Consider the following 27,451-nt stretch of genomic DNA (forward strand, 5'->3'; position numbering starts at 1 on the left):
ACCGCGCATGCGCGTGTCTCTGGTCTGGCGCCTGGACTCACAAAGACCGCCGTGGTACCCTAGTGACCGTGTCCCCGAGGCTTTGGGGAGCCTGAAAGCTCTGTGGCCATGCCTGGCTGCTGCGCTCTGGCCGGCCCTGTCGAGCGGTTCTAGGCCATGGGCCCGGGAAGCCCGGAGCCGCGGTGGGCGGAGGGGGCCCCCGGGACTCGGCGCCTGATCCATCGCCGCCTCACGCCTGCCTGGCCGCCGTGGGTGTGAGTCTCCCCCAAAGTTGTGTGACCGCTGTGCCCTGCAGGGCTGGGCCGCCAGTGTGCCCCTGGGCTGGTGTGTTCCCAGCGGGACTTCCTCGCAGGGGGCAGAACACCGCAGCCTCAGGAGCCGCCTGTGAGCGCGTGTGTGCGCGGGTGTGTGTGTGTGTGTGTGTGTGCGTGTGCGTGTGCTTGTGCGTCCCGTCTGTTGTCCGCGTGTGGTGTGTGGTGGCAGCAGTGCGTCTCGTGTGCATCAGGGAGGGCGGGGGCGGGGTCCTCTCACGGTAGCTGTTGGTTTTCCCACTGGTGAGCCCCCGCCCCCGTTTCCGCTCGCGCCGCCGTGTGACCTCGGGAAAACTGCTTTCCCCGGGGTTCCTGCCTGCGCTTGTGAAGGCCTTGGTGAGCTGGGGGCTGTCTGGGACCCCGCAGGCATAGGAATGTCCTCCCCAGCGGGAGGGCCTGCTTTGTCCGACCTAAGAGGACCCCATGACAGTTGAGGACAGAAAGCTGAAGGGACCCGTTCTCGGTGTGCAGGACAGGTGCAGACGGCAGTCAAGGAAGGTAAGGCTATCTCCATTCCGCTTTTGCTCCGGTGGTCACATCTACTCTCCCCAGAACCCAGGGACTGAGAAGCAGAGCCTAGGGGAGGGACAGCAGGTTTCAGTCAAACTCTGGCCTGGGGCTGCCTCACCCGTGTTGCTATCCTTCCCTCATCCACGTTCACGTGGCAGTGGGGAGTGATTTCTCCTGCGAGGGCTCCCAGCTCTGCTAGGTCCTCCGGGTCTTGTTGTCCTGAACCTTTGTGTAGGACCCAGGCTTCTCTTCCTCGGGGGTCCATCTTATCAACACACCACATCTCCCCGTTCGTCCAGGACAACATTCCTGGGGACCCCTTTGGTGTGCGGGTTCCCTTCCCCACACTTTTCCTCTTACTGATTAGCCTCCCCGGTTCCTCAGGCACATCCCCCTTTGCATGCCTTGTGCCCGCTGGGGAACTCTGGCTCGCAGTGCCCCCCACCCCCCTTGCTATGGCTGCCCGATTCACATCGGATGAGATGGAGCCCAAGGTGGCGGGCCTTCGCCTGGGACGAAATGTGGCGTTTCCTTTCATCTCCGCTCTGCTCTTCCTTTGCGGCGACTGGGGGCTATGCCCTCCCTTACTGTGTTCCTGGGGCCAGGGGTGCGGGGCCCGGGTAGCGGCGCAGAACCCGTTAACTGCTTCTGGTTTCTCGCGGAAGAAGGGACTGGGGTTTGGGTGGGTGCAGGTGTGTGTGTAGGCGGGCGGAGGGGGGCGTTCGTGGTGGTCGGATTGTTGAAGGGGGGGTTGTTTTCACTTCTCGGGGAGCTCTTTTGCCTTCTGGCAAGATTCCCTGCTCTTGCCTGGGACTCCAGCGCAGGGCCTGCGTGCTCCCACGTATGCTTGGCTTCTCCTTGACTTTATCACGGCCTTCAGTGCTCCCTGGGAGCAGACCCGAGGTCACCGTCAGTGTGGGAATAACCCAGATCTGCTTCTGAAACCCCTGCTTCGCTCCACGGGCCCTTGTGGGAGCCCATTTTCCCCAGTGGCCCAGCTGCGGGCATCTTTGCAGTTCCCCGGACATCTTGGGTCGTTTTTTTTTTTTTCCCCCTTTGCTGAGCAGCGGTGAGGACAAGCGAGAGCCCCTGGCATCTGAGAACGGGGCAATACCTGGAAGGCCCAGGTCCCAGAGAGGCAGCCGGAGACAATACAGTGAGCGAACTGGCAGCTGACCCGTGTCCTCGGGGACCCTGGTGATCTGAGGTGCCCCGACGATCCCAGGCCTACTCGCCGCATTTCACCCCAAGCACCACGTGAGCCCACACTTGTCCTCACTAGCCAACCGGAAATCGGTTCTAGAGGGCAGGGCAAGCGCTCTGCCCTGGGCCTGAAGCTGGGCCTCCACCTGGAAGCGACCCAGAGCTGGGCTCCAAGGGGTCCGGAGCACAGTACGGTTAGGGTCTGACCCTCGGTCCCCACCGCAGCCCTCTTCCCCCTCCCGGACACCCCACCCGCAGCTCAGGCTGCATCCCAACCGCACTCCCCGCCCACGCGAGGCAGCGTGGCTGCCCCACCCTGGCTTCCGCGGTTCCCCGACGACCTTGCAACCGCGCATGCGCGTGTCTCTGGTCTGGCGCCTGGAGTCACAAAGACCGCCGTGGTTCCCTAGTGACCGTGTCCCCGAGGCTTTGGGGAGCCTGAAAGCTCTGTGGCCATGCCTGGCTGCTGCGCTCTGGCCGGCCCTGTCGAGCGGTTCTAGGCCATGGGCCCGGGAAGCCCGGAGCCGCGGTGGGCGGAGGGGGCCCCCGGGACTCGGCGCCTGATCCATCGCCGCCTCACGCCTGCCTGGCCGCCGTGGGTGTGAGTCTCCCCCAACGTTGTGTGACCGCTGTGCCCTGCAGGGCTGGGCCGCCAGTGTGCCCCTGGGCTGGTGTGTTCCCAGCGGGACTTCCTCGCAGGGGGCAGAACACCGCAGCCTCAGGAGCCGCCTGTGAGCGCGTGTGTGCGCGGGTGTGTGTGTGTGTGTGTGTGTGTGCGTGTGCGTGTGCTTGTGCGTCCCGTCTGTTGTGCGCGTGTGGTGTGTGGTGGCAGCAGTGCGTCTCGTGTGCATCAGGGAGGGCGGGGGCGGGGTCCTCTCACGGTAGCTGTTGGTTTTCCCACTGGTGAGCCCCCGCCCCCGTTTCCGCTCGCGCCGCCGTGTGACCTCGGGAAAACTGCTTTCCCCGGGGTTCCTGCCTGCGCTTGTGAAGGCCTTGGTGAGCTGGGGGCTGTCTGGGACCCCGCAGGCATAGGAATGTCCTCCCCAGCGGGAGGGCCCGCTTTGTCCGACCTAAGAGGACCCCATGAGAGTTGAGGACAGAAAGCTGAAGGGACCCGTTCTCGGTGTGCAGGACAGGTGCAGACGGCAGTCAAGGAAGGTGAGGCTATCTCCATTCCGCTTTTGCTCCGGTGGTCACATCTACTCTCCCAAGAACCCAGGGACTGAGAAGCAGAGCCTAGGGGAGGGACAGCAGGTTTCAGTCAAATTCTGGCCTGGGGCTGCCTCACCCGTGTTGCTATCCTTCCCTCATCCACGTTCACGTGGCAGTGGGGAGTGATTTCTCCTGCGAGGGCTCCCAGGTCTGCTAGGTCCTCCGGGTCTTGTTGTCCTGAACCTTTGTGTAGGACCCAGGCTTCTCTTCCTCGGGGGTCCATCTTATCAACACACCACATCTCCCCGTTCGTCCAGGACAACATTCCTGGGGACCCCTTTGGTGTGCGGGTTCCCTTCCCCACACTTTTCCTCTTACTGATTAGCCTCGCCGGTTCCTCAGGCACATCCCCCTTTGCATGCCTTGTGCCCGCTGGGGAACTCTGGCTCGCAGTGCCCCCCACCCCCCTTGCTATGGCTGCCCGATTCACATCGGATGAGATGGAGCCCAAGGTGGCGGGCCTTCGCCTGGGACGAAATGTGGCGTTTCCTTTCATCTCCGCTCTGCTCTTCTTTTGCGGCGGCTGGGGGCTATGCCCTCCCTTACTGTGTTCCTGGGGCCAGGGGTGCGGGGCCCGGGTAGCGGCGCAGAACCCGTTAACTGCTTCTGGTTTCTCGCGGAAGAAGGGACTGGGGTTTGGGTGGGTGCAGGTGTGTGTGTAGGCGGGCGGAGGGGGGCGTTCGTGGTGGTCGGATTGTTGAAGGGGGGGTTGTTTTCACTTCTCGGGGAGCTCTTTTGCCTTCTGGCAAGATTCCCTGCTCTTGCCTGGGACTCCAGCGCAGGGCCTGCGTGCTCCCACGTATGCTTGGCTTCTCCTTGACTTTATCACGGCCTTCAGTGCTCCCTGGGAGCAGACCCGAGGTCACCGTCAGTGTGGGAATAACCCAGATCTGCTTCTGAAACCCCTGCTTCGCTCCACGGGCCCTTGTGGGAGCCCATTTCCCCCAGTGGCCCAGCTGCGGGCATCTTTGCAGTTCCCCGGACATCTTGGGTCGTTTTTTTTTTTTTTCCCCCCTTTGCTGAACAGCGGTGAGGACAAGCGAGAGCCCCTGGCATCTGAGAACGGGGCAATACCTGGAAGGCCCAGGTCCCAGAGAGGCAGCCGGAGACAATACAGTGAGCGAACTGGCAGCTGACCCGTGTCCTCGGGGACCCTGGTGATCTGAGGTGCCCCGAAGATCCCAGGCCTACTCGCCGCATTTCACCCCAAGCACCACGTGAGCTCACACCTGTCCTCACTAGCCAACCGGAAATCGGTTCTAGAGGGCAGGGCAAGCGCTCTGCCCTGGGCCTGAAGCTGGGCCTCCACCTGGAAGCGACCCAGAGCTGGGCTCCAAGGGGTCCGGAGCACAGTACGGTTAGGGTCTGACCCTCGGTCCCCACCGCAGCCCTCTTCCCCCTCCCGGACACCCCACCCGCAGCTCAGGCTGCATCCCAACCGCACTCCCCGCCCACGCGAGGCAGCGTGGCTGCCCCACCCTGGCTTCCGCGGTTCCCCGACGACCTTGCAACCGCGCATGCGCGTGTCTCTGGTCTGGCGCCTGGACTCACAAAGACCGCCGTGGTACCCTAGTGACCGTGTCCCCGAGGCTTTGGGGAGCCTGAAAGCTCTGTGGCCATGCCTGGCTGCTGCGCTCTGGCCGGCCCTGTCGAGCGGTTCTAGGCCATGGGCCCGGGAAGCCCGGAGCCGCGGTGGGCGGAGGAGGCCCCCGGGACTCGGCGCCTGATCCATCGCCGCCTCACGCCTGCCTGGCCGCCGTGGGTGTGAGTCTCCCCCAACGTTGTGTGACCGCTGTGCCCTGCAGGGCTGGGCCGCCAGTGTGCCCCTGGGCTGGTGTGTTCCCAGCGGGACTTCCTCGCAGGGGGCAGAACACCGCAGCCTCAGGAGCCGCCTGTGAGTGCGTGTGTGCGCGCGCGTGTGTGTGTGTGTGTGCGTGTGCGTGTGCTTGTGCGTCCCGTCTGTTGTGCGCGTGTGGTGTGTGGTGGCAGCAGTGCGTCTCGTGTGCATCAGGGAGGGCGGGGGCGGGGTCCTCTCACGGTAGCTGTTGGTTTTCCCACTGGTGAGCCCCCGCCCCCGTTTCCGCTCGCGCCGCCGTGTGACCTCGGGAAAACTGCTTTCCCCGGGGTTCCTGCCTGCGCTTGTGAAGGCCTTGGTGAGCTGGGGGCTGTCTGGGACCCCGCAGGCATAGGAATGTCCTCCCCAGCGGGAGGGCCCGCTTTGTCCGACCTAAGAGGACCCCATGACAGTTGAGGACAGAAAGCTGAAGGGACCCGTTCTCGGTGTGCAGGACAGGTGCAGACGGCAGTCAAGGAAGGTGAGGCTATCTCCATTCCGCTTTTGCTCCGGTGGTCACATCTACTCTCCCCAGAACCCAGGGACTGAGAAGCAGAGCCTAGGGGAGGGACAGCAGGTTTCAGTCAAACTCTGGCCTGGGGCTGCCTCACCCGTGTTGCTATCCTTCCCTCATCCACGTTCACGTGGCAGTGGGGAGTGATTTCTCCTGCGAGGGCTCCCAGCTCTGCTAGGTCCTCCGGGTCTTGTTGTCCTGAACCTTTGTGTAGGACCCAGGCTTCTCTTCCTCGGGGGTCCATCTTATCAACACACCACATCTCCCCGTTCGTCCAGGACAACATTCCTGGGGACCCCTTTGGTGTGCGGGTTCCCTTCCCCACACTTTTCCTCTTACTGATTAGCCTCGCCGGTTCCTCAGGCACATCCCCCTTTGCATGCCTTGTGCCCGCTGGGGAACTCTGGCTCGCAGTGCCCCCCACCCCCCTTGCTATGGCTGCCCGATTCACATCGGATGAGATGGAGCCCAAGGTGGCGGGCCTTCGCCTGGGACGAAATGTGGCGTTTCCTTTCATCTCCGCTCTGCTCTTCCTTTGCGGCGGCTGGGGGCTATGCCCTCCCTTACTGTGTTCCTGGGGCCAGGGGTGCGGGGCCCGGGTAGCGGCGCAGAACCCGTTAACTGCTTCTGGTTTCTCGCAGAAGAAGGGACTGGGGTTTGGGTGGGTGCAGGTGTGTGTGTAGGCGGGCGGAGGGGGGCGTTCGTGGTGGTCGGATTGTTGAAGGTGGGGTTGTTTTCACTTCTCGGGGAGCTCTTTTGCCTTCTGGCAAGATTCCCTGCTCTTGCCTGGGACTCCAGCACAGGGCCTGCGTGCTCCCACGTATGCTTGGCTTCTCCTTGACTTTATCACGGCCTTCAGTTCTCCCTGGGGGCAGACCCGAGGTCACCGTCAGTGTGGGAATAACCCTGATCTGCTTCTGAAACCCCTGCTTCGCTCCACGGTCCCTTGTGGGAGCCCATTTCCCCCAGTGGCCCAGCTGCGGGCATCTTTGCAGTTCCCCGGACATCTTGGGTCGTTTTTTTTTTTTTTCCCCCTTTGCTGAGCAGCGGTGAGGACAAGCGAGAGCCCCTGGCATCCGAGAACGGGGCAATACCTGGAAGGCCCAGGTCCCAGAGAGGCAGCCGGAGACAATACAGTGAGCGAACTGGCAGCTGACCCGTGTCCTCGGGGACCCTGGTGATCTGAGGTGCCCCGACGATCCCAGGCCTACTCGCCGCATTTCACCCCAAGCACCACGTGAGCCCACACCTGTCCTCACTAGCCAACCGGAAATCGGTTCTAGAGGGCAGGGCAAGCGCTCTGCCCTGGGCCTGAAGCTGGGCCTCCACCTGGAAGCGACCCAGAGCTGGGCTCCAAGGGGTCCGGAGCACAGTACGGTTAGGGTCTGACCCTCGGTCCCCACCGCAGCGCTCTTCCCCCTCCCGGACACCCCACCCGCAGCTCAGGCTGCATCCCAACCGCACTCCCCGCCCACGCGAGGCAGCGTGGCTGCCCCACCCTGGCTTCCGCGGTTCCCCGACGACCTTGCAACCTCGCATGCGCGTGTCTCTGGTCTGGCGCCTGGAGTCACAAAGACCGCCGTGGTTCCCTAGTGACCGTGTCCCCGAGGCTTTGGGGAGCCTGAAAGCTCTGTGGCCATGCCTGGCTGCTGCGCTCTGGCCGGCCCTGTCGAGCGGTTCTAGGCCATGGGCCCGGGAAGCCCGGAGCCGCGGTGGGCGGAGGGGGCCCCCGGGACTCGGCGCCTGATCCATCGCCGCCTCACGCCTGCCTGGCCGCCGTGGGTGTGAGTCTCCCCCAACGTTGTGTGACCGCTGTGCCCTGCAGGGCTGGGCCGCCAGTGTGCCCCTGGGCTGGTGTGTTCCCAGCGGGACTTCCTCGCAGGGGGCAGAACACCGCAGCCTCAGGAGCCGCCTGTGAGCGCGTGTGTGCGCGCGCGTGTGTGTGTGTGTGTGTGTGTGCGTGTGCGTGTGCTTGTGCGTCCCGTCTGTTGTCCGCGTGTGGTGTGTGGTGGCAGCAGTGCGTCTCGTGTGCATCAGGGAGGGCGGGGGCGGGGTCCTCTCACGGTAGCTGTTGGTTTTCCCACTGGTGAGCCCCCGCCCCCGTTTCCGCTCGCGCCGCCGTGTGACCTCGGGAAAACTGCTTTCCCCGGGGTTCCTGCCTGCGCTTGTGAAGGCCTTGGTGAGCTGGGGGCTGTCTGGGACCCCGCAGGCATAGGAATGTCCTCCCCAGCGGGAGGGCCCGCTTTGTCCGACCTAAGAGGACCCCATGACAGTTGAGGACAGAAAGCTGAAGGGACCCGTTCTCGGTGTGCAGGACAGGTGCAGACGGCAGTCAAGGAAGGTGAGGCTATCTCCATTCCGCTTTTGCTCCGGTGGTCACATCTACTCTCCCCAGAACCCAGGGACTGAGAAGCAGAGCCTAGGGGAGGGACAGCAGGTTTCAGTCAAACTCTGGCCTGGGGCTGCCTCACCCGTGTTGCTATCCTTCCCTCATCCACGTTCACGTGGCAGTGGGGAGTGATTTCTCCTGCGAGGGCTCCCAGCTCTGCTAGGTCCTCCGGGTCTTGGTGTCCTGAACCTTTGTGTAGGACCCAGGCTTCTCTTCCTCGGGGGTCCATCTTATCAACACACCACATCTCCCCGTTCGTCCAGGACAACATTCCTGGGGACCCCTTTGGTGTGCGGGTTCCCTTCCCCACACTTTTCCTCTTACTGATTAGCCTCGCCGGTTCCTCAGGCACATCCCCCTTTGCATGCCTTGTGCCCGCTGGGGAACTCTGGCTCGCAGTGCCCCCCACCCCCCTTGCTATGGCTGCCCGATTCACATCGGATGAGATGGAGCCCAAGGTGGCGGGCCTTCGCCTGGGACGAAATGTGGCGTTTCCTTTCATCTCCGCTCTGCTCTTCCTTTGCGGCGGCTGGGGGCTATGCCCTCCCTTACTGTGTTCCTGGGGCCAGGGGTGCGGGGCCCGGGTAGCGGCGCAGAACCCGTTAACTGCTTCTGGTTTCTCGCGGAAGAAGGGACTGGGGTTTGGGTGGGTGCAGGTGTGTGTGTAGGCGGGCGGAGGGGGGCGTTCGTGGTGGTCGGATTGTTGAAGGGGGGGTTGTTTTCACTTCTCGGGGAGCTCTTTTGCCTTCTGGCAAGATTCCCTGCTCTTGCCTGGGACTCCAGCGCAGGGCCTGCGTGCTCCCACGTATGCTTGGCTTCTCCTTGACTTTATCACGGCCTTCAGTGCTCCCTGGGGGCAGACCCGAGGTCACCGTCAGTGTGGGAATAACCCAGATCTGCTTCTGAAACCCCTGCTTCGCTCCACGGGCCCTTGTGGGAGCCCATTTCCCCCAGTGGCCCAGCTGCGGGCATCTTTGCAGTTCCCCGGACATCTTGGGTCGTTTTTTTTTTTTTTTCCCCCTTTGCTGAGCAGCGGTGAGGACAAGCGAGAGCCCCTGGCATCCGAGAACGGGGCAATACCTGGAAGGCCCAGGTCCCAGAGAGGCAGCCGGAGACAATACAGTGAGCGAACTGGCAGCTGACCCGTGTCCTCGGGGACCCTGGTGATCTGAGGTGCCCCGACGATCCCAGGCCTACTCGCCGCATTTCACCCCAAGCACCACGTGAGCCCACACCTGTCCTCACTAGCCAACCGGAAATCGGTTCTAGAGGGCAGGGCAAGCGCTCTGCCCTGGGCCTGAAGCTGGGCCTCCACCTGGAAGCGACCCAGAGCTGGGCTCCAAGGGGTCCGGAGCACAGTACGGTTAGGGTCTGACCCTCGGTCCCCACCGCAGCGCTCTTCCCCCTCCCGGACACCCACCCGCAGCTCAGGCTGCATCCCAACTGCACTCCCCGCCCACGCGAGGCAGCGTGGCTGCCCCACCCTGGCTTCCGCGGTTCCCTGACGACCTTGCAACCGCGCATGCGCATGTCTCTGGTCTGGCGCCTGGAGTCACAAAGACCGCCGTGGTTCCCTAGTGACCGTGTCCCCGAGGCTTTGGGGAGCCTGAAAGCTCTGTGGCCATGCCTGGCTGCTGCGCTCTGGCCGGCCCTGTCGAGCGGTTCTAGGCCATGGGCCCGGGAAGCCCGGAGCCGCGGTGGGCGGAGGGGGCCCCCGGGACTCGGCGCCTGATCCATCGCCGCCTCACGCCTGCCTGGCCGCCGTGGGTGTGAGTCTCCCCCAACGTTGTGTGACCGCTGTGCCCTGCAGGGCTGGGCCGCCAGTGTGCCCCTGGGCTGGTGTGTTCCCAGCGGGACTTCCTCGCAGGGGGCAGAACACCGCAGCCTCAGGAGCCGCCTGTGAGCGCGTGTGTGCGCGCGCGCGTGTGTGTGTGTGTGTGTGTGTGTGTGTGTGTGTGCGTGTGCGTCCCGTCTGTTGTCCGCGTGTGGTGTGTGGTGGCAGCAGTGCGTCTCGTGTGCATCAGGGAGGGCGGGGGCGGGGTCCTCTCACGGTAGCTGTTGGTTTTCCCACTGGTGAGCCCCCGCCCCCGTTTCCGCTCGCGCCGCCGTGTGACCTCGGGAAAACTGCTTTCCCCGGGGTTCCTGCCTGCGCTTGTGAAGGCCTTGGTGAGCTGGGGGCTGTCTGGGACCCCGCAGGCATAGGAATGTCCTCCCCAGCGGGAGGGCCCGCTTTGTCCGACCTAAGAGGACCCCATGACAGTTGAGGACAGAAAGCTGAAGGGACCCGTTCTCGGTGTGCAGGACAGGTGCAGACGGCAGTCAAGGAAGGTGAGGCTATCTCCATTCCGCTTTTGCTCCGGTGGTCACATCTACTCTCCCCAGAACCCAGGGACTGAGAAGCAGAGCCTAGGGGAGGGACAGCAGGTTTCAGTCAAACTCTGGCCTGGGGCTGCCTCACCCGTGTTGCTATCCTTCCCTCATCCACGTTCACGTGGCAGTGGGGAGTGATTTCTCCTGCGAGGGCTCCCAGCTCTGCTAGGTCCTCCGGGTCTTGGTGTCCTGAACCTTTGTGTAGGACCCAGGCTTCTCTTCCTCGGGGGTCCATCTTATCAACACACCACATCTCCCCGTTCGTCCAGGACAACATTCCTGGGGACCCCTTTGGTGTGCGGGTTCCCTTCCCCACACTTTTCCTCTTACTGATTAGCCTCGCCGGTTCCTCAGGCACATCCCCCTTTGCATGCCTTGTGCCCGCTGGGGAACTCTGGCTCGCAGTGCCCCCCACCCCCCTTGCTATGGCTGCCCGATTCACATCGGATGAGATGGAGCCCAAGGTGGCGGGCCTTCGCCTGGGACGAAATGTGGCGTTTCCTTTCATCTCCGCTCTGCTCTTCCTTTGCGGCGGCTGGGGGCTATGCCCTCCCTTACTGTGTTCCTGGGGCCAGGGGTGCGGGGCCCGGGTAGCGGCGCAGAACCCGTTAACTGCTTCTGGTTTCTCGCGGAAGAAGGGACTGGGGTTTGGGTGGGTGCAGGTGTGTGTGTAGGCGGGCGGAGGGGGGCGTTCGTGGTGGTCGGATTGTTGAAGGGGGGGTTGTTTTCACTTCTCGGGGAGCTCTTTTGCCTTCTGGCAAGATTCCCTGCTCTTGCCTGGGACTCCAGCGCAGGGCCTGCGTGCTCCCACGTATGCTTGGCTTCTCCTTGACTTTATCACGGCCTTCAGTGCTCCCTGGGAGCAGACCCGAGGTCACCGTCAGTGTGGGAATAACTCAGATCTGCTTCTGAAACCCCTGCTTCGCTCCACGGGCCCTTGTGGGAGCCCATTTCCCCCAGTGGCCCAGCTGCGGGCATCTTTGCAGTTCCCCGGACATCTTGGGTCGTTTTTTTTTTTTTTTTTTCCCCCTTTGCTGAGCAGCGGTGAGGACAAGCGAGAGCCCCTGGCATCCGAGAACGGGGCAATACCTGGAAGGCCCAGGTCCCAGAGAGGCAGCCGGAGACAATACAGTGAGCGAACTGGCAGCTGACCCGTGTCCTCAGGGACTTTGTTGATCTCAGGTGCCCCACCAAGGCCAGGACTCCTAGCCGGATTTCAGTGCCACCACCCAACGGGAAATCAGTTCCAAAGGGGCTGGCAAGCATTCTGTCCTCACTCTTAAGCTGGGCCTTCACCCCGAAAGTGGCCATAGCTGCGCTCCAAGGTGGCAGAAAACAGGATGTTTAAGGGTCTCGGTCCCTGCCGCAGCCTTCTTCCCCTTCCCTGACACCCCTCTTGCAGCTCAGGCTGCATCCTCGTCACGGTTTTCTGCGCGAGGAGGCATGGATGTGAAAGCCTGGCTTCCGGGGTTATCTGTGGCCCTTGCACCTGCGCATGTGCTTTTGGTTGCCTGGGTGTGGGGTCTGGCACCTGGTGTCATAGGGAACCGTTGCCTATTAACGGTGTCCGAGTGGCTTTGGGGATCGGGACAATGTGTGGCCATGCTTTACTGCTGGGCTCTTGCCTGCGTTGTCGAGGGGTTTGAGGCCATGAGCCCGGGTACCCAGGAGTGGCAGAGGGTTGAGTGGGAGTCAGCATTGGATCCATGGCTCCTTCATCGCTGTAATTGTTAGTGTCTGTCAAAGCTGTGGCCACTGTGCCCTGTAGGGCTGGCCTGCCAGTGTCCCCCCTGGGCTTTTTTGTTCCCGGCAGTACTTCGTCTCAGTAGGCAAAATAGTGTATCCTTAGGAGCGGAGGGCGTGTGCCCGTGTTTGATTCCATGGGAGTATTTTTTGTGTGTGTCCATCTGTTTGCATGTGGTGGGAGAAATATGTCTTAGGGACTCCAGGAAGGTGGTGGTGGGAGGGTGCTTTCCAGTTAACTTTGGTACTGGTAGGCATCTTCCTGTTTCCACTGGGGCTGTGTGGCCTAGGGTAATCTGTCCTTTATGGTTTATAACTGGGTTTGTGCAGTTCTTGGCCTTTTGACTAGTTGTGTATCAGGCTGTAGGATCTTTATCTTAACTTTGTATTGGTTATATCTATTAAGTATATCAGTCTGTCATTTAAGTTGCAAATATCTTGTGTCATTTTTCTTGTCAATTTTTATAGGACTAAAACATGAACATTTCTCATTGTTATTGCATTTTTAGTCATGGTCATTGATCTCCCCATGGCAGTGCTATAAAGGAATTCACCCTTGTTTTCTTTTAGTAGTGTTAAGGTTTTTTTTGTTTTGTTTTGTTTTTGTCTTTAGCTTGCTTAATTTGGAATTTGTTCAGTTTTACACTGAAATTTTATCTTTTCAAAAGGTTATCCAGCTTTACCAACACTAATTATTAAAAAGTCCTTTGTCAGCAGAATGGTTCCTGCAACCAGAGGTGGTTAGAGAGAAATTAACAGCTGTTCTGTGACAATTTAAGCAGTCTCAGAAAGACGTTATCAACATTCATAAATATGTAAGTGCAGTAGGGTTCAAAAGGCATCAATCTCAGGGATTTATGGAGATCCAGAAATTCACTATGAAAGATATGTGAAAACCAGCTATGCACACTGACAGCAAACTCAACAAGGCAATTTGGGCCAAAGGAAAAAGGAATGAACCCTGCTTATCTGTATATGCATGGACTGAGTTTCACCAAATAACTTCTAAGTGTTGTTTTTCTCAGTGTACTTGTCACCTTAAAAAAAAATCTAGTCACCATGAATGAAAATGGCTCATTTATTGTAACAAAAAATTATTTTACTCAAATAGTAAAATTTCATAAATTACAAAAATTTGACTTTTAAATATGCTAAATGTGTGTATAGATACTCACCATTTTTTTTTCTTTCTTTTTTTTTTTTTTTTTTTTTTTGAGACAGAGTCTCGCTCTGTTGCCAGGGCTAGAGTGCCGTGGCATCAGCCTAGCTCATAGCAACCTCAAACACCTGGGCTCAATCAATCCTACTGCCTCAGCCTGCCGAGTAGCTAGGATTACAGGTATGTGCCACCATGCCCAGTTAATTTGTTCTATGTATGTTTTTAGTTGCTCATATAATTTCTTTCTATTTTTAGTAGAGACGGGGTCTCGCTCTTGCTCAGGCTGGTCTCAAACTCCTGAGCTCAAAAGACCCACCTGCCTCAGCCTCCCAGATTGGTAGGATTACAGGCATGAGCCACCGTGCCTGGCCCATACTCACCATTTCTTAACTAATGGAATACTAAAAGACACCAAGAACTGCAGTTAGAAGAAACTGATTATCAGTATATTTTTAGTATATTTTCTTCATTCAAAATGATCGTCCATCCAGATCAGAGGTTAAACCTTCTACGTAAATATCTAGTACCATTTCATTCTTTGAGTAAATACTGAGCTCATCTGGTTTTTTTGCCATATCTTCATGGGTGAAATTTTTCTGGAATTTGACATTCAAGAGCTACCTCAGTCTAATTTTATTGTCTGTGCTAGGCTTGGTAGCTCACGCCTGTAATCCTAGCACTCTGGGAGGCCAAGGCAGGAGGATTGCTTGAGCTCAGGAGTTTGAGATCAGCCTTGAGCAAAAGCAAGACCCTGTCCCTCCTAAAAACTGAAAAAGAAAATTAGTTGGGTGTGGTAGTTTGTGCTTGTGGTCCCAGCCAGTCAGGAAGCTGAGCCAGGAGGATCACCTGAGCCCAGGCGTTTGAGGTTGCTGTGAGCTAGGGTGACACCATGGCACTGTAGCCTGGGCAATACAGCAAGACTGTGTCTCAAAGATCATTTTATTGTAAGAATTATGTTAGTCTTTTAGTAGAAGCTGGGTAATTTGCCACAAGAGTTTCTGTTCTCTTTAGGGTGTGGCCTGTACAATTACCTAGTCTTACATGATTTTTAAAAATGTTTTTCCTACTTTTTGGAGTTTTGGTTATTGAAAATCAGTTAGTAATGTTTTACTAGAAAATAAGCCATCTATATAATAAAAATCATGTCTAACAATTTACATATTGGCATCATTGTAAAATATCCTTCAAACATATAACCCATTTCCCCTCATTTATCATAACATGATATAGAGGCATTCACAAAGCCTAGTAAATAACAATTTTCTTCAAACAGATTTTGGTAAAATCATGTATTGTTAATCCATAATTTCTGCTGTATTTTTATCAAGCCTTTCCATCCATCCATTTGGGGCATTTGTTCTTATTCTAGCTTGCTGAGTTATTTAATTCAGTAAATATTTGGCACCCTACAATAGTATATGCACTATACTAAATGTTGGAGATACAGTGGTGATAAACTGTCCTCAATCTTCTTGATTTTACACATAGAGTGATTTCTGTTAACTGTTTTGGTCACAGTCATAGGATTTAAAATACAGGGGTCTCATCATTCACATCTAAACAGTCTGTAATTTCACTTTTTATTTCCTCTTTAATTCAATAATTTTTATATAAATAGTACAAAATTTTCAAAAGGTCAGAATTCATTTGGCTATGTATTTCCTAATCTCTGAATTTTAACTGTGGTGAAAAAAATGGATTATATGACATTTGGCTTTAGACATTTGTGAGAGCCAAATCACTTCCAAATGTCTATTAAAATTGCCGAACACTCAATCCAACTTCCAACGCTTTCTTTATAGTATGAATTTTTTGATGCAGCAAATGAAATACTGGTTCAAGCCTTTCTTACATTATGTTTTACTGGTTTTTCTTCAGAAATAACATTCTGCTATTCAGTAAGATGCAAAAAGAGGTGATATTTGTCTATAATTCTTATACTCTTAAAGTCCTCCTCTCATAGAAATGGCATCATTAAGTCAGTTAAATCTCAAACTCATTCAACCCTTATAATCCAGTGAATAAGCACACTGATATGTTACTTTCCAGAAAACATGTATGTGTTGAAACCAAGTAAGTTGTATGACATAGTTCAAGGCTTTTCTAGATTAATTATATAACAAAAATTAGCCTCTGGTATGATCTTTGTGAAAGCACAGTAAGATTTTGGTATGGATGAAAGGTTTCCTACATGAATTAAATATAAATTCTTTATGCAACATAATATCCCTAAGAATGTTTTGAGATTAAAAGTAATTCACATTATGTCATAAAATTTTACCCTGATATTCCATAACTGATTACCATTCAGCACATTTTTTATTTGCATTATGAATTCTCTACTGCTGTATGTATTGTGTGTCCTGGCAAAAGGTTTTCCAATATTATATTTGTGGGGTTTCTCAAGAGAAGAAATTAATGACATTACTTGATGGGTCATGAATAAAGCCTTTTGTATATCTTTATAGCATATGATTTCACAAGAGTGAAATAAAGTGGGAGCTAGGAGAAAATACCATCTCAAAATCATTATACTCACAGGATTTCTCAAAAGTGTAAATATTCTGATGTTGAACAAAGTTTGAGTCATGATTAAAGGTGTTTCCATAGTCTGTCCATTCACAGACATTCTCACCATTGTGAATTTTCTGTTCAGTAAAATATAAACGGGAATGGTGACTAAAGATCTGGCCACTTTTCTTACATTCATAGGATTCTGCATCAGTATGAATTTTCCTATGTCGTGTAAGCTGTGAGCCCCAGATAAAGGATTTCCCACATTCTTTACATGCATAAGGTTCCTCACCTGTATGCATTCTCTGATGTCGAGTAAGTTGTGAACTCCAGAGAAAGGCTTTTCCACACTCTTCACATTCATATGGTCTCTTTCCAGTATGAATTTTCTGATGTCGATTAAGTTCTGAACCACGAAAAAAGGTCTTTCCACATTCCTTACATTTATAATTTCTTTCACCAGTATGAACTTTCTGATGTCGATTAAATTCTGAGCCATGAAGAAAAGTTTTTCCACATTCCTTACACTCATACTGTTTCCTCTCATTATGAATTTTCTCATGCTGAGCAAGATATGAAGCCCAAATAAAAGTCTTTCCACATTGCTTACATTCAAAAGGTTTCCTACTGGCATGAATTCGCTGATGTCGAGCAAGGTGTGAGCTCCAGATATATGCTTTTCCACATTTCTCACATTTATAGGGCTTCCTACCAAAATGAACATTCTGATGTTGGGCAAGATTGGAACCACGAATAAAAGCTTTTCCACATTCCTTACATTCATGAGATTTCTCACCAGTATGAATTCTTTGATGTTGAGTTAGGTGTGAGCCACGAGTAAAAGCTTTCCCACACTCCTTACATTCATAAGGTTTTTCACCAGTATGAACTCTCTGATGTTTAATAAGATGTGATCGCTGACTAAAGGCCTTTCTACATTCATTACATTCATAGGGTTTTTCACCAGTATGAATTCTCTGATGTCGACTAAGGTCTGAGCCACAACTAAAGGCCTTCCCACATTCCTTACATTCATAAGATTTCTCACCAGTATGAATTCGCTTATGGACACTAAGTTGTGAATGAAATCTAAAGGCCTTCCCACATTCCTTACAAATAAAAGGTTTCTCACCCGTATGGATTCTCTTATGACCAGTAAGACTCGAACGCAAACTAAAAGTCTTCCCACATTCTTTACATTCATATGTTTTCTTAACAGTGTGAACTGTCTGATACTGAGTACGTTCTGAATCTAGAAGAATGACCTTCCCACATTCCTTATCTTCACAGAGTTTCTCACCTGTGTGTTGAGTAAGGTCTGAGCCAGAACTAATGGCTTTCCCACATTCTTTATATTCATTCGGTTTCTCTCCTATATTAAGTCTCTGATGTAGATTAGAAGCCATGTGCTGGTTGAAAGTAGGCATTTTTTCAAACGTGAGTGCCACCTGCTTGAAATATTCCGCCCGATTTTCCTGTTGTGTTTGACACAAACCTTTGCCTTCCCAATCACCTCTAAAACATAAACATTCAAGGCTGTGGCTTTTACAAATTTCCATTATTTCCCACTGGGATAATTCTCTCTCAAAAATGCCATTTTTTTGTGATAACTTCTTGGTCTCACACATGGTATGCATATCTGAAATAGAAGAAAGTTAAAACATATTATGTTAAAAAAAAGAAAACTTCTAATGAAGATACAGAAAGTAAATCCTGAAATAAAGGATATAATTAGTCAATAGCTTAAAACATTCTTTAAAAAAGGGCAATAAATAAATTTAAATGAAATAATAAAAGTTGAATCAGGTGATGAGAAATGTTTTGATCATATTCATCTCAGAAGTTTAATAAAAAAAAAAAGGCGGTCTAAATTCCACCTCAGTAACAGAATAACAATTTAAAGACTTAGTGCTGTTTCACTCAGTATGGTATAATCAACCCTTAACACATGCTAGACATTAAAAAAATAATTCTGGAATAAATACACTACAAGACGAAGGGTGGGGGGGGTAGGGGCTAAGGATAAAGTAAATGATATTACCAAAACCAGTGACCAGCATCACAAATGTTACATGTAATAACAATGTAACATATCTCACTAATACCTTCCATCTCTACTGAAATAATTACATATACTGTCTTCCACATTATTTTCTGTACAAATAGACAAAAACATATCCAGGCTAGCTTAGTCAAAGATAAATATGAAGACATGTGATATCTACTTATGCATTCTTCCATTTGCCTTTGCAGATGTAAAGACTTCACCCTTCTTATTTCTCCCACTGCATAGCTAAGTCATTTTTTTGTCACATAATCCCCCAATCAAGGTGCTTTTGTTTATTTATTTATTCTTGATGTTACAGCATTGCTCATCCATTTTATAAAAGCACAGTTTATTTTATGCTTTCAAGCCCCTTCCCAGATCTTCTCTCCCCCTTCTATCCAAAGGCCACCGAAAAGATCTCAGAAAATATCTACAAATTTGCTAGTACTGTGTACTTGATGAATATCTTATATAATTCTGAGCTTAAAAGTAGGAATGCTTGGATACAGATCAGGCTAATATGTGGGAAATAATCTGCTCAAGAGTTACCAAAGTACTAGGAACTCAATAACACAAGGTATGTTCGTTTAAATTAAAGGAGATAATTATGAGTGATGGTTCAGATAGAAAAATAATTTGAGAAATTTGTTAGGGAAGAATGGGTCTGACATGAGCTAGAAACAAGTAGGACTCTTTTGTGACTCATTTTTTATATTTATTTAGGATCCAGTCATGTTTGTACTTTAGCAGTGACAGTTTAAAGGCAGTTTGGTTGCAAAGTACGAGCAGTAATGTATTAATATTACAGTGGAAAGCTGACAAACTGTAGTTTCAGATTCCAGTTCTTTATAAAACTATTTTTTAGGTGGTGGGAAAATTACTGAGATAGTCTGAGCTCATATTTTTCCAATGATAAAAAGGAATAAAATCTCTCTTTTCAGAGGTTTGTTGAAAGGATTGGGAATAAATAATATGCTATTTTTATAAAATACCTGGCACAGAGTAAGTGTTGAACGTTGGTAGATGATGATTATCATCATTAGAGGAAAAACTGGGGAATATGGGGAACTAGACAAGCCAGGACTTGTCTTTTTACTCTCCTGGTTGTCCTTCATTAGCCCTAACCTTTCTTCTATCACTTCTTCCTCACTGTGGCCAGAAACTGTTTTCACCTAATATCTTGATTATTTTCAACTAAGAAGCATATTAGGTCTTCTCTTAATGTAGAACCTATTTTGAGAAATTTATGGCCATGTTTCAGTTACATAAAAAAAAAAAAGCTTAATATATTACATGCTCTTTGTTAACTCTTCTAAACCTAAAATGAAGTTAGAAAATCAATAAATGTTCTTTAAGAGAATAAAATGATGAATTTAGGAAATGCATAAGCAAAGAGAAACTAAAATAAGAAAAATCCAAGAGGCAGAGGTAAAACAAAATTTTTTTTTGAGACAGGGTCTCACTCTGTTGCCCAGGCTAGAGTACAGTGGTGGCATCATAGCTCACTGCAACCTCCAAACCTGGGGCTCAAACGATACTCCTGACTCAGACTCCTGAGTAGCTGGGACCACAGGCATATGCCACCACACCCGGGTAATTTTTCTATTTTTTTGTAAAGACGGGGTGTCACTCTTGCTTGGGTTGGTCTTGAAATCCTGGCCTCAAGTAATCCTCTTGCCTCAACCTCCCAAAGTGCCAGGATTACAGGCATGAACCACCACACCCAGGATGAGGTAAAATTTTTAAAAAGGTCAAAAAAAATGCCTTTTTTTTTTTTTAAAGGGAATGAAGAAATTTACAAATATCTAAATGAACAACAACAACAAAAAAGAGATGGGAAGTAACCTGATCCAGACCATAGATTAAATAATGACTACTAGAGGAAGAAAATGGCAATTATCTTTTTGTTAGATGAGCGAAAAATGAGAGCACAAAAATAGAGTGGTATTGGGAATGAAGAGAAGCTTCTTTTGGAAAAGGTTTTGTCTGTAGGTCTCAGGCCTTTATCAAAGGCTTCCGCCTTTGAGGTGATATTCCAGAGCAATATTTCAGAGGTGTTGCTGCCCCACTAACCAGCTAGGCTGTTATCTGCAATGATGGCCTCCCCATGTCTGTTCAGCCCTCACTCACCTAGACTTGGTCCTCTTGTCTCATCCCTCAAAATTTTCCAGGGCTCTTTCCCTTTCTCCAATGAAGAGAACACATCTGGCTGATAAATGCATAGTCCTGCCCAGAAAATAAGAAATAGGAAAGAACCACATGGTAAGGGTTCCATAATTTGCATTTAGTCCCTTGGTTAGTAAGGAAAAGAGACAATTACAGGAATGACAAGAAAAAGGGATAAAGAATTTCTATAGGATGGGGAAGATGGAGGTGTCCACTGATTATGACTATTGTACAAAGCATAAACCATTTTCCCGGAAACAAAAGTCAGAAATTCCCCTAGATATTTGAAAGATAATCCAAAAATTCACAATATAGAAGGCAGGAATTTCTAAGGTCAAATTCTAATCTTACCCAGTGAGACCATGTTGCTGTAGTTCTCCAACATCACATCTCTGTACAAATCCCTCTGTTTCAGATCCAGGCACTCCCATTCCTCCTGAGAGAAATCTATAGCCACATCCCTGAGCATTATCAACTGCTGAAAGGACAAATCCATCTATTAATAGATAAATTAATCTTTTAGATGGAAGGGGAAAAGATGAAAAAGAGCACTGCATGTAGTGGGACATACACTAAGGAAAAAACTGAAGTTTGGCTGCTGGTGGCTTAGGGGAAATGACATAAGAATAAGTGTGCCTAAAGCTGAGTGCCTACGTGCTCTTAAAAACTCCTCTTGCTCAGTCACCACATCCTTAGTCCCTCAAATAACAAACACCAAGACATCAGGATGGCAGACCAGAATAATGGCCATGATACGAGTTTTGTGTTGACACCACTGAGCAGCTACACCAGCCTAGAATAACTAACTCCAGATTTATTATATAAGAAAAGTTGCGGTTTTGTTGGCTGTTTTTTGTTTATTTCTTGCTTAAGCTACTACTGTTGAATTTTCTATTAGTTTAAATTGAGAGAATTCTTAGGAGATACACTCCCTAAGTGAATACTATTTTCTGTGAAAAAAATATAGGATTTCTAGGCTCTCTGCTAAGCAGCTATCAGGAAATGTTTCATTCATGATATTAATTTCTCATTAATTTCCCATTAAGATCCCAGATCCCTGTGAACTCAACCTCCCATCATATCCTCTAAGAAGCAAAGTGCCACATACTGAAATGAATACCAACCAACACCAACTCCCATCTTGACTAATTGAAACACTCCATTCTATGGAGTAAATACAAGCCTTCATGTAATGTGTCCTCTTTAACCACTCAGTTCTACCTTGTTAAACCACGGTTTTGAAATGAAAGTCTCTACTGTTCCCTTTAAAAGTATTTCTCCTCCTTCAGTACTCTGCCAGAAGATTAGAACACAGTAGATACTGAATGCCCTGTTGGATAGATTTGGGAATATTGGTTGGAAAAAAGAGGAGACATCTAGGGAAGGCATTGGACTGTTTCACAACCACCACGTATCACATTGAATAGTGACTTGGGTAAGCAGTTTAAGCAATAAAAATATTCACACGATAATAAATCAGTTACATTTTCAGGGAGAGGAAATTCCAACTCACATGGGCCATGACTTAAAATTCCGAGAGTCGACCAGTCTTCTGCTGGATTCCTCTCTTTCTGTAGCCACGTGCTGGGAAAGCAGAACTGGAGGGAAATCATGAGAGGTCAGGCTTTTCTCAGAGCTTTCAAATGGACAAATGGAAATGTCATTTTCTTCCTTGGAAGAGTCTGAAGAAATCCTGGCCCTATCCAAAACCTAAGAGACCCAACCAAAGCAAGATGGAGTTTCAATCCAATTAGTTATGCCAAAATCATGACGTGGATCTGGATGTGAGGTAAGGTCATTCGGACTTGCCTTAAATGTTCCTTAAAACCATACAGGCACCATTGGACATCTCTAGGGACATGCCAAGAGCAATGGAATACTGCCATACGCAGCCCAGTGTATTTGCCCAGGGCCCTCCTGTGTACTTCCCATGACAGTGTCTTTCATTTCCTCCAAGTCTAACAAAGTCTATGATACCTACTGACTCATTTTTATCCAAAGCATCCAAGAGGGGCCACACCACAAAACTAAAGGCAATTTTGAGGCCACAATAACTCTGACTAGATTCACCAGACATTGAGTGAGATGACAAGCACATACAGACTAAGCTGTCTTCACTGTGGTACAAACAGGCCTGTGCACACAGTCTTTGGCCCAGCCAGACTATCAATTGCCATTAACCTCTAGGCCTGGCACTCTCTGGTTTTTGTGATTTGTTGCATCATCCTTACAGCCTCCTCATTCAACATAAAGCCTTGGAGAAAGGGAGGATAAGCTTCTGATAATTTATTTCCCACTCTAGAGTGACCACAACAATAAAAACACTGATTGAGCAGTATTATGAACCAGGTACTTTGCATGTGTCGGTTTAACTTAGAAATACGGAAAATTTTAAATATAAATAAAAGTAGATATAACAGCATTATAAATATTCATGCTCTGTTTCCTCAGATTCATCAATGATCAATTCAGATCTATATTAACCTTTATCCTCACATCACATGTGAAAGTCAGTATCAGCCTCACTTAAAAGATCAGGAATTGGTCATGCTCAAATTCAGATATTAAGTTGTGGCATAGGTTTGCTGAACTCAAAACTTGTTCACTTTGAATACTGGATCTTACCTTTGGATTTCAGGATTTCTCATTTTATTGAGTGAATGATGAACTGAGCCTTGCCTTTATAGGAGCAGAATAAGCTCTCTCCATCCTGTTTTATTGACACTGAGCAGGATGACTTTTTCATTAAAGGAACTCAAAGATGGAAGCAAAGTTGGGTTGGGTGAGTAGTCAGTTTTACAAAGCAAATATTTTTATTAAAAAATATATTAAAGCCTCCCTGAATCTAGCTTTGGGGACCCAGATAAATATGTTGCAGGACCTAATGTCAAGGAAGTAAAGAAGCAATTACAATACAGTAAACAATAAAGAAATAAATATTATGGGGATAGAAGGAGCCAAGTAGTTCAAAGGAGCCTGAACCAAAACTAGTTTATAAGGGAATACTTCCTATTGGAAATAGTGCTTCAGGTGAATCTTGAAGGGCTCACCAGAGAAGACAGGGCAAGGCAGGGTGTGGATTTCGAAGCAGAGAAAACAACATGTACCAATCAAACAAAGGTAACTTTGTGCATTCAAGGAATACAGAGTGGGAAGAAAGACTAGTGGCAGATAGGAATGTACAGAGCAGGGATCAGATTATCAAAAGCCCTAAAAAATACGGTAGAGAGTTTGGACCTTATCTCAGAAGTACTAAGAAAGCATTCTGTGTTTTTAAAGTCAGGTTAAAAAATGTTTCTAATGAGAGATACAACTAAGTTGGCATGAGAGGGTAGAGAAAAGACTGATATACTGAATCTGAGGGGTTCATGAAAACATCATGTAAAGCATGTAGTACTAATCGGGCCTAGGAGACAGAACTGCAGGACTTTAAGTGCTTCCCAAGAAGAGTGAAGAGCTGGAGAAAAAACTATGGACTAAAATATATTTTGTGCTTAGGAAGCAGAAAGAACTTGAGAATGACTATTATGTAGTTTTAAGAAAGACTAGTTCTGGCCGGGCGCGGTGGCTCACGCCTGTAATCCTAGCACTCTGGGAGGCCGAGGCGGGTGGATCGCTCGAGGTCAGGAGTTCGAGACCAGCCTGAGCAAGAGCGAGACCTCCCGTTTCTACTAAAAATAGAAAGAAATTACCTGGCCAACTAAAAATATATATAGAAAAAATTAGCTGGGCATGGTGGCGCATGCCTGTAGTCCCAGCTACTTGGGAGGCTGAGGCAGGAGGATCGCTTAAGCCCAGGAGTTTGAGGTTGCTGTGAGCTAGGCTGATGCCACGGCACTCACTGCAGCTCGGGCAACAAAGCGAGACTCTGTCTCAGAAAAAAAAAAAAAAAGAAAGACTAGTTCTAATCCTGAGATTCTTTCTCCTGCAAACCATGTAGAGAGAAACAAGAAAATAAAAGTAAATCCCAACTACTAGGAAACCAAGAAAACTGACAGACTCCAAATTATTTGGAAATGTGGCCAAAAGCAAATGAACGAACAGAACTTGTGTGGAAGCCACAGTGATACTACAAGGAGAAATCAGAAAGATTCATTTTCACAAAGAGTAGGTCATAGTTGAATAGAAGTTTCTCTGAGCAACAATGATATAAAAAAAAGAGGTGGTAAAAGGAGACCTGTAAATGTCAGGGGGATTCAAGTTGGCAAAACGTGTTGGCTGTATTTTTCTTAAAAATGGCTTTATTGAGATATAATTCACATACCATACAATTAACCCATTTAAGATGAAAAATTCAGTGGTATTTGGTATATTCACAGATATGTGCAACCACCACAAGTCAATTTTAGAATATTTTCATCACCTCAAAAAGAAACCCTGTACCCTTTAGTTATCATTTACTGGCCTCCTCATGCCCATACTTCCCCTTATTCCATTCCCTGGCTTAAGTAACAACTAATCTACATTCTGTCTCTATAGATTTCCTTATTCTGGACTTGCATATGAATGAAACCATATAATATGTGGACTTGTGGCTGGCTCCTTTCATTTAGCATAAAATTTTCAAGGTTCATCCAAGTTGTAGATGTATCAATACTTCATTCCTTGCTATGGCTGAACAATATTCCTGCACATGAATACACCACATTGTATTTACCTATTCCTCCATCAGTGAACATTTGGGTTATTACTACTTTTTGACTATTATAAAAAAAATGCTGCTATGAATATTCATGTACAAGTTTTTGTTTGAATACCTGTTTTGTAGTTTTCATAGTTTTTAACTTGTATTAAAGTTACTAAGTATTTTACTCTTTTTGGTGCTATTGTGAATGAAATTGCTCTCTTATTTTCTTTTTTGGATTGTTTACTGCAGATGTATAAATACACAACTGATTTTTACATATTATATCCTTAAACTCTACTGAACTCATTAGTTCTAATAGTTGTTTTTGTCGATTCTTTAGGATTTTCTATATAAAAGATTATGTCATCTACAAATGGAGATGGTTTTACTTCTATTCCAATCTTTTCTCCAATGCCTTTTATTTCTTTTTCTGGCTAGAACCTCAAGTACAATGTTGAACAGAAGTGTCATAAGCAGGCATTCCTGTCTGGTTCCTGATCTTAGAGGGCTAACATCCAGTCTTTCACATTAAGTATGATGTTGGCTATGGGTTTTTCCGAGATACCCTATATCAGCTAGAGAAAATTCCCTTTTATTCCTAGTTTGTAGAGGTTTTTTTTTTTTTTTTAATTACAAAAAGATGTTGGCTTTTGTCAAATGCCTTATTTCCATCAAGATGATCATGTGATTTTTTTATTCTATTGATATAATGCATTACATTAATTGATTTTTATTTATTTTTTGCGACAGAGTCTCACTCTATTGCCCTGAGTAGAATGCCATGGTGTTAGCCTAGCTCACAGCAACCTCAAACTCCTGGGTTCAAGCCACCCTTCTGCTTCAGCCTCCCAAGTAGCTGGGACTACAGGCACACACCACCACACCTGGCTAATTTTTCTATTTTTAGTAGAGATGGGGTCTAACTCTTGCTCAGGCTGGTCTTGAACCCCCGAGGCTCAAGTAATCCTCCCGCCTCAGTCTCCCAGAGTGCTAGGATTACCAGTGTGAGCCGCCTCACCCAGCCTTACATTAATTGATTTTTAGATGTTGAGCTAACCTTGCATTCCTGGTATAAATCTCACTCAGTCATGTTGCATAATTCACTTTACACATTATTGGACTCAGTTTGCTAGTATTTTGTTGAGAATTTTTGCAACCCAATTCTTACGAGATATGCTTTGTCTAGCTTCAGTATGTGGGTAATGCTGGCCTCATAAAATCAGCTGGGAGCTTGCCTGTATTCTTTAATTACAGCAGAGAAGACGCTAGGAGTCCTTCTGAACCAGTTTAGGTTCTGAATGGCAAAGAAAGCCTGGCTATTCAAATGCACCAACTTTTAAAGAAACTCTCTTCTACTATAATCACAGAGGAGGGAATTCTTGAGCAGAAAAACCCACAGAACTATCCTTGCCCTGTTCCCTTTTTTCATAGGAAAATACCAGTGACAGCTAGTCCAGAAAAATCTATTACATTCCAAAAAAAAAAAAAAGGCAGAAACACTGGATCTAACATAGTTACATACAACTATGAAAAGTGTGACAAAATTCCCCTATGTACAGAGAAAACTCACTGAAAAACATCAGAGAACATAAAAAATTATCACCCAACATTTCAATATGAATAAAAAAACATGTCAAAATTGCAGCTCTAAAACAAGACCACATGCATAAATGTATGATATCACGAAAGCGGAGAAAGTGATGGATAGACTATAGATGAGAGTTAGTAGAATTCAAAAACAAAAGAGAAAATAGGCAAAACCATTTCAGAAATGAAGAATAAACTAACTGGGTGTGGTGCTGCATACCTGTAGCCCCAGCTAGTTGAGAGACTGAGGATGGAGGATCACTTGAGCCCAGGAGTTGGAGGTTGAAGTCAACTTTAGCAACAGAGAGACCCTGTCTCTAAACAAACTGCAAGGAGCATAAGGCATGACAAATACTATAGAAAATATAGTATGAAACAAAGAATACAGAAATTAATGACCAAAATGTAACAAAGGGATAAAAATTATCAGAAGAAAAATTAAAGTCAGAGGAGAAATCCAATATGCAAATAAGCACAGCCTCTAAGAGGAAATCAAAATTAAAGAAAAAGAATATCTAAAAGTAGTTTTAACATTCAAGAGAAATCTCCTAAAATAAAGCATAAGTAAATATAATGAAAAGACACATATAATGCAGGGTGAAAATGACCCCAAAGTCATCAATACCAAAATATTACCAAATTATTAGATCAAAACCACGAAGAATCAAGATAAAAATATCAACTGTAAGAAAAAGAAAATTCAGTTGTCATTAGACTTTTCCACTGCTAAATTCAATACCCCATATAGTGGGATAACTCTTCCAATATACTTGGGGAAGAATAAGTGAAGGAGTCAAAGACTTTATATCCAGGCCTAGCTGTCATTCAAGTATAAAGGATATAAAGAGTGCTATGATGCAAGAACTTAGGGAATACTGTTCACATGAGTACTTTCTTTATTTTTTCTTTTTGAGACAGTTTCACTCTGTTGCCTGGACTAGAGTGCTGTGGCGTTAGCCTAACAGCAACCTCAAACTTCTAGGCTCAAGTGATCCTCCTGCCTCAGCCTCCCTAGTAGCTGGGACTACAGGCATGCACCACCTGTAATTTTTTCTATTTTCAGTAGAGACAGGGTCTTGCTCTTGCTCTGGCTAGTCTCAAACTCCTGACCTCAAGCGATCCTCCTGCCTCGGCCTCCCAGAGTGCTAGGATTACAGGCTTGAGCCACCACGCCCGGCCACATCTGAGTATTTTCTGAAGAAACTACTAGAGGATATATTCTCACAAAAGAGACAATAGAGAATTTCAGCAAAGGACAGCAGTGA

The 27,451-nt window shown here is 48.7% G+C and overlaps 1 protein-coding gene across 11 annotated transcripts in view; it reads right to left on the minus strand.

The window, feature by feature from the left end:
* Positions 1 to 15,688: 15,688 nt before the first annotated feature.
* The window catches only part of LOC123624398 (zinc finger protein 790), a 30,767-nt gene continuing 19,004 nt past the window's right edge, over positions 15,689 to 27,451 (minus strand). For 9 of the 11 annotated variants that reach the window (XM_045532146.1, XM_045532148.1, XM_045532151.1 and 6 more), the window contains 4 exons: positions 21,486 to 21,570; positions 20,324 to 20,450; positions 19,937 to 20,032; positions 15,689 to 17,398 (listed from right to left, as the gene is read on the minus strand). In XM_045532146.1, coding sequence (XP_045388102.1) covers positions 15,723 to 17,398; positions 19,937 to 20,032; positions 20,324 to 20,450; positions 21,486 to 21,494 — 1,908 coding nt within the window. In that variant the 5' untranslated portion in view covers positions 21,495 to 21,570 and the 3' untranslated portion in view covers positions 15,689 to 15,722. Of the gene's footprint in view, positions 17,399 to 19,936; positions 20,033 to 20,323; positions 20,451 to 21,485; positions 22,316 to 27,451 lie in introns of those variants that run through there. The other 2 variants (XM_045532154.1, XM_045532153.1) reach the window with 2 other exon arrangements.

Source organism: Lemur catta, chromosome 19, assembly GCF_020740605.2.
Source record: "Lemur catta isolate mLemCat1 chromosome 19, mLemCat1.pri, whole genome shotgun sequence".
NCBI classification, from domain to species: domain Eukaryota; kingdom Metazoa; phylum Chordata; class Mammalia; order Primates; family Lemuridae; genus Lemur; species Lemur catta.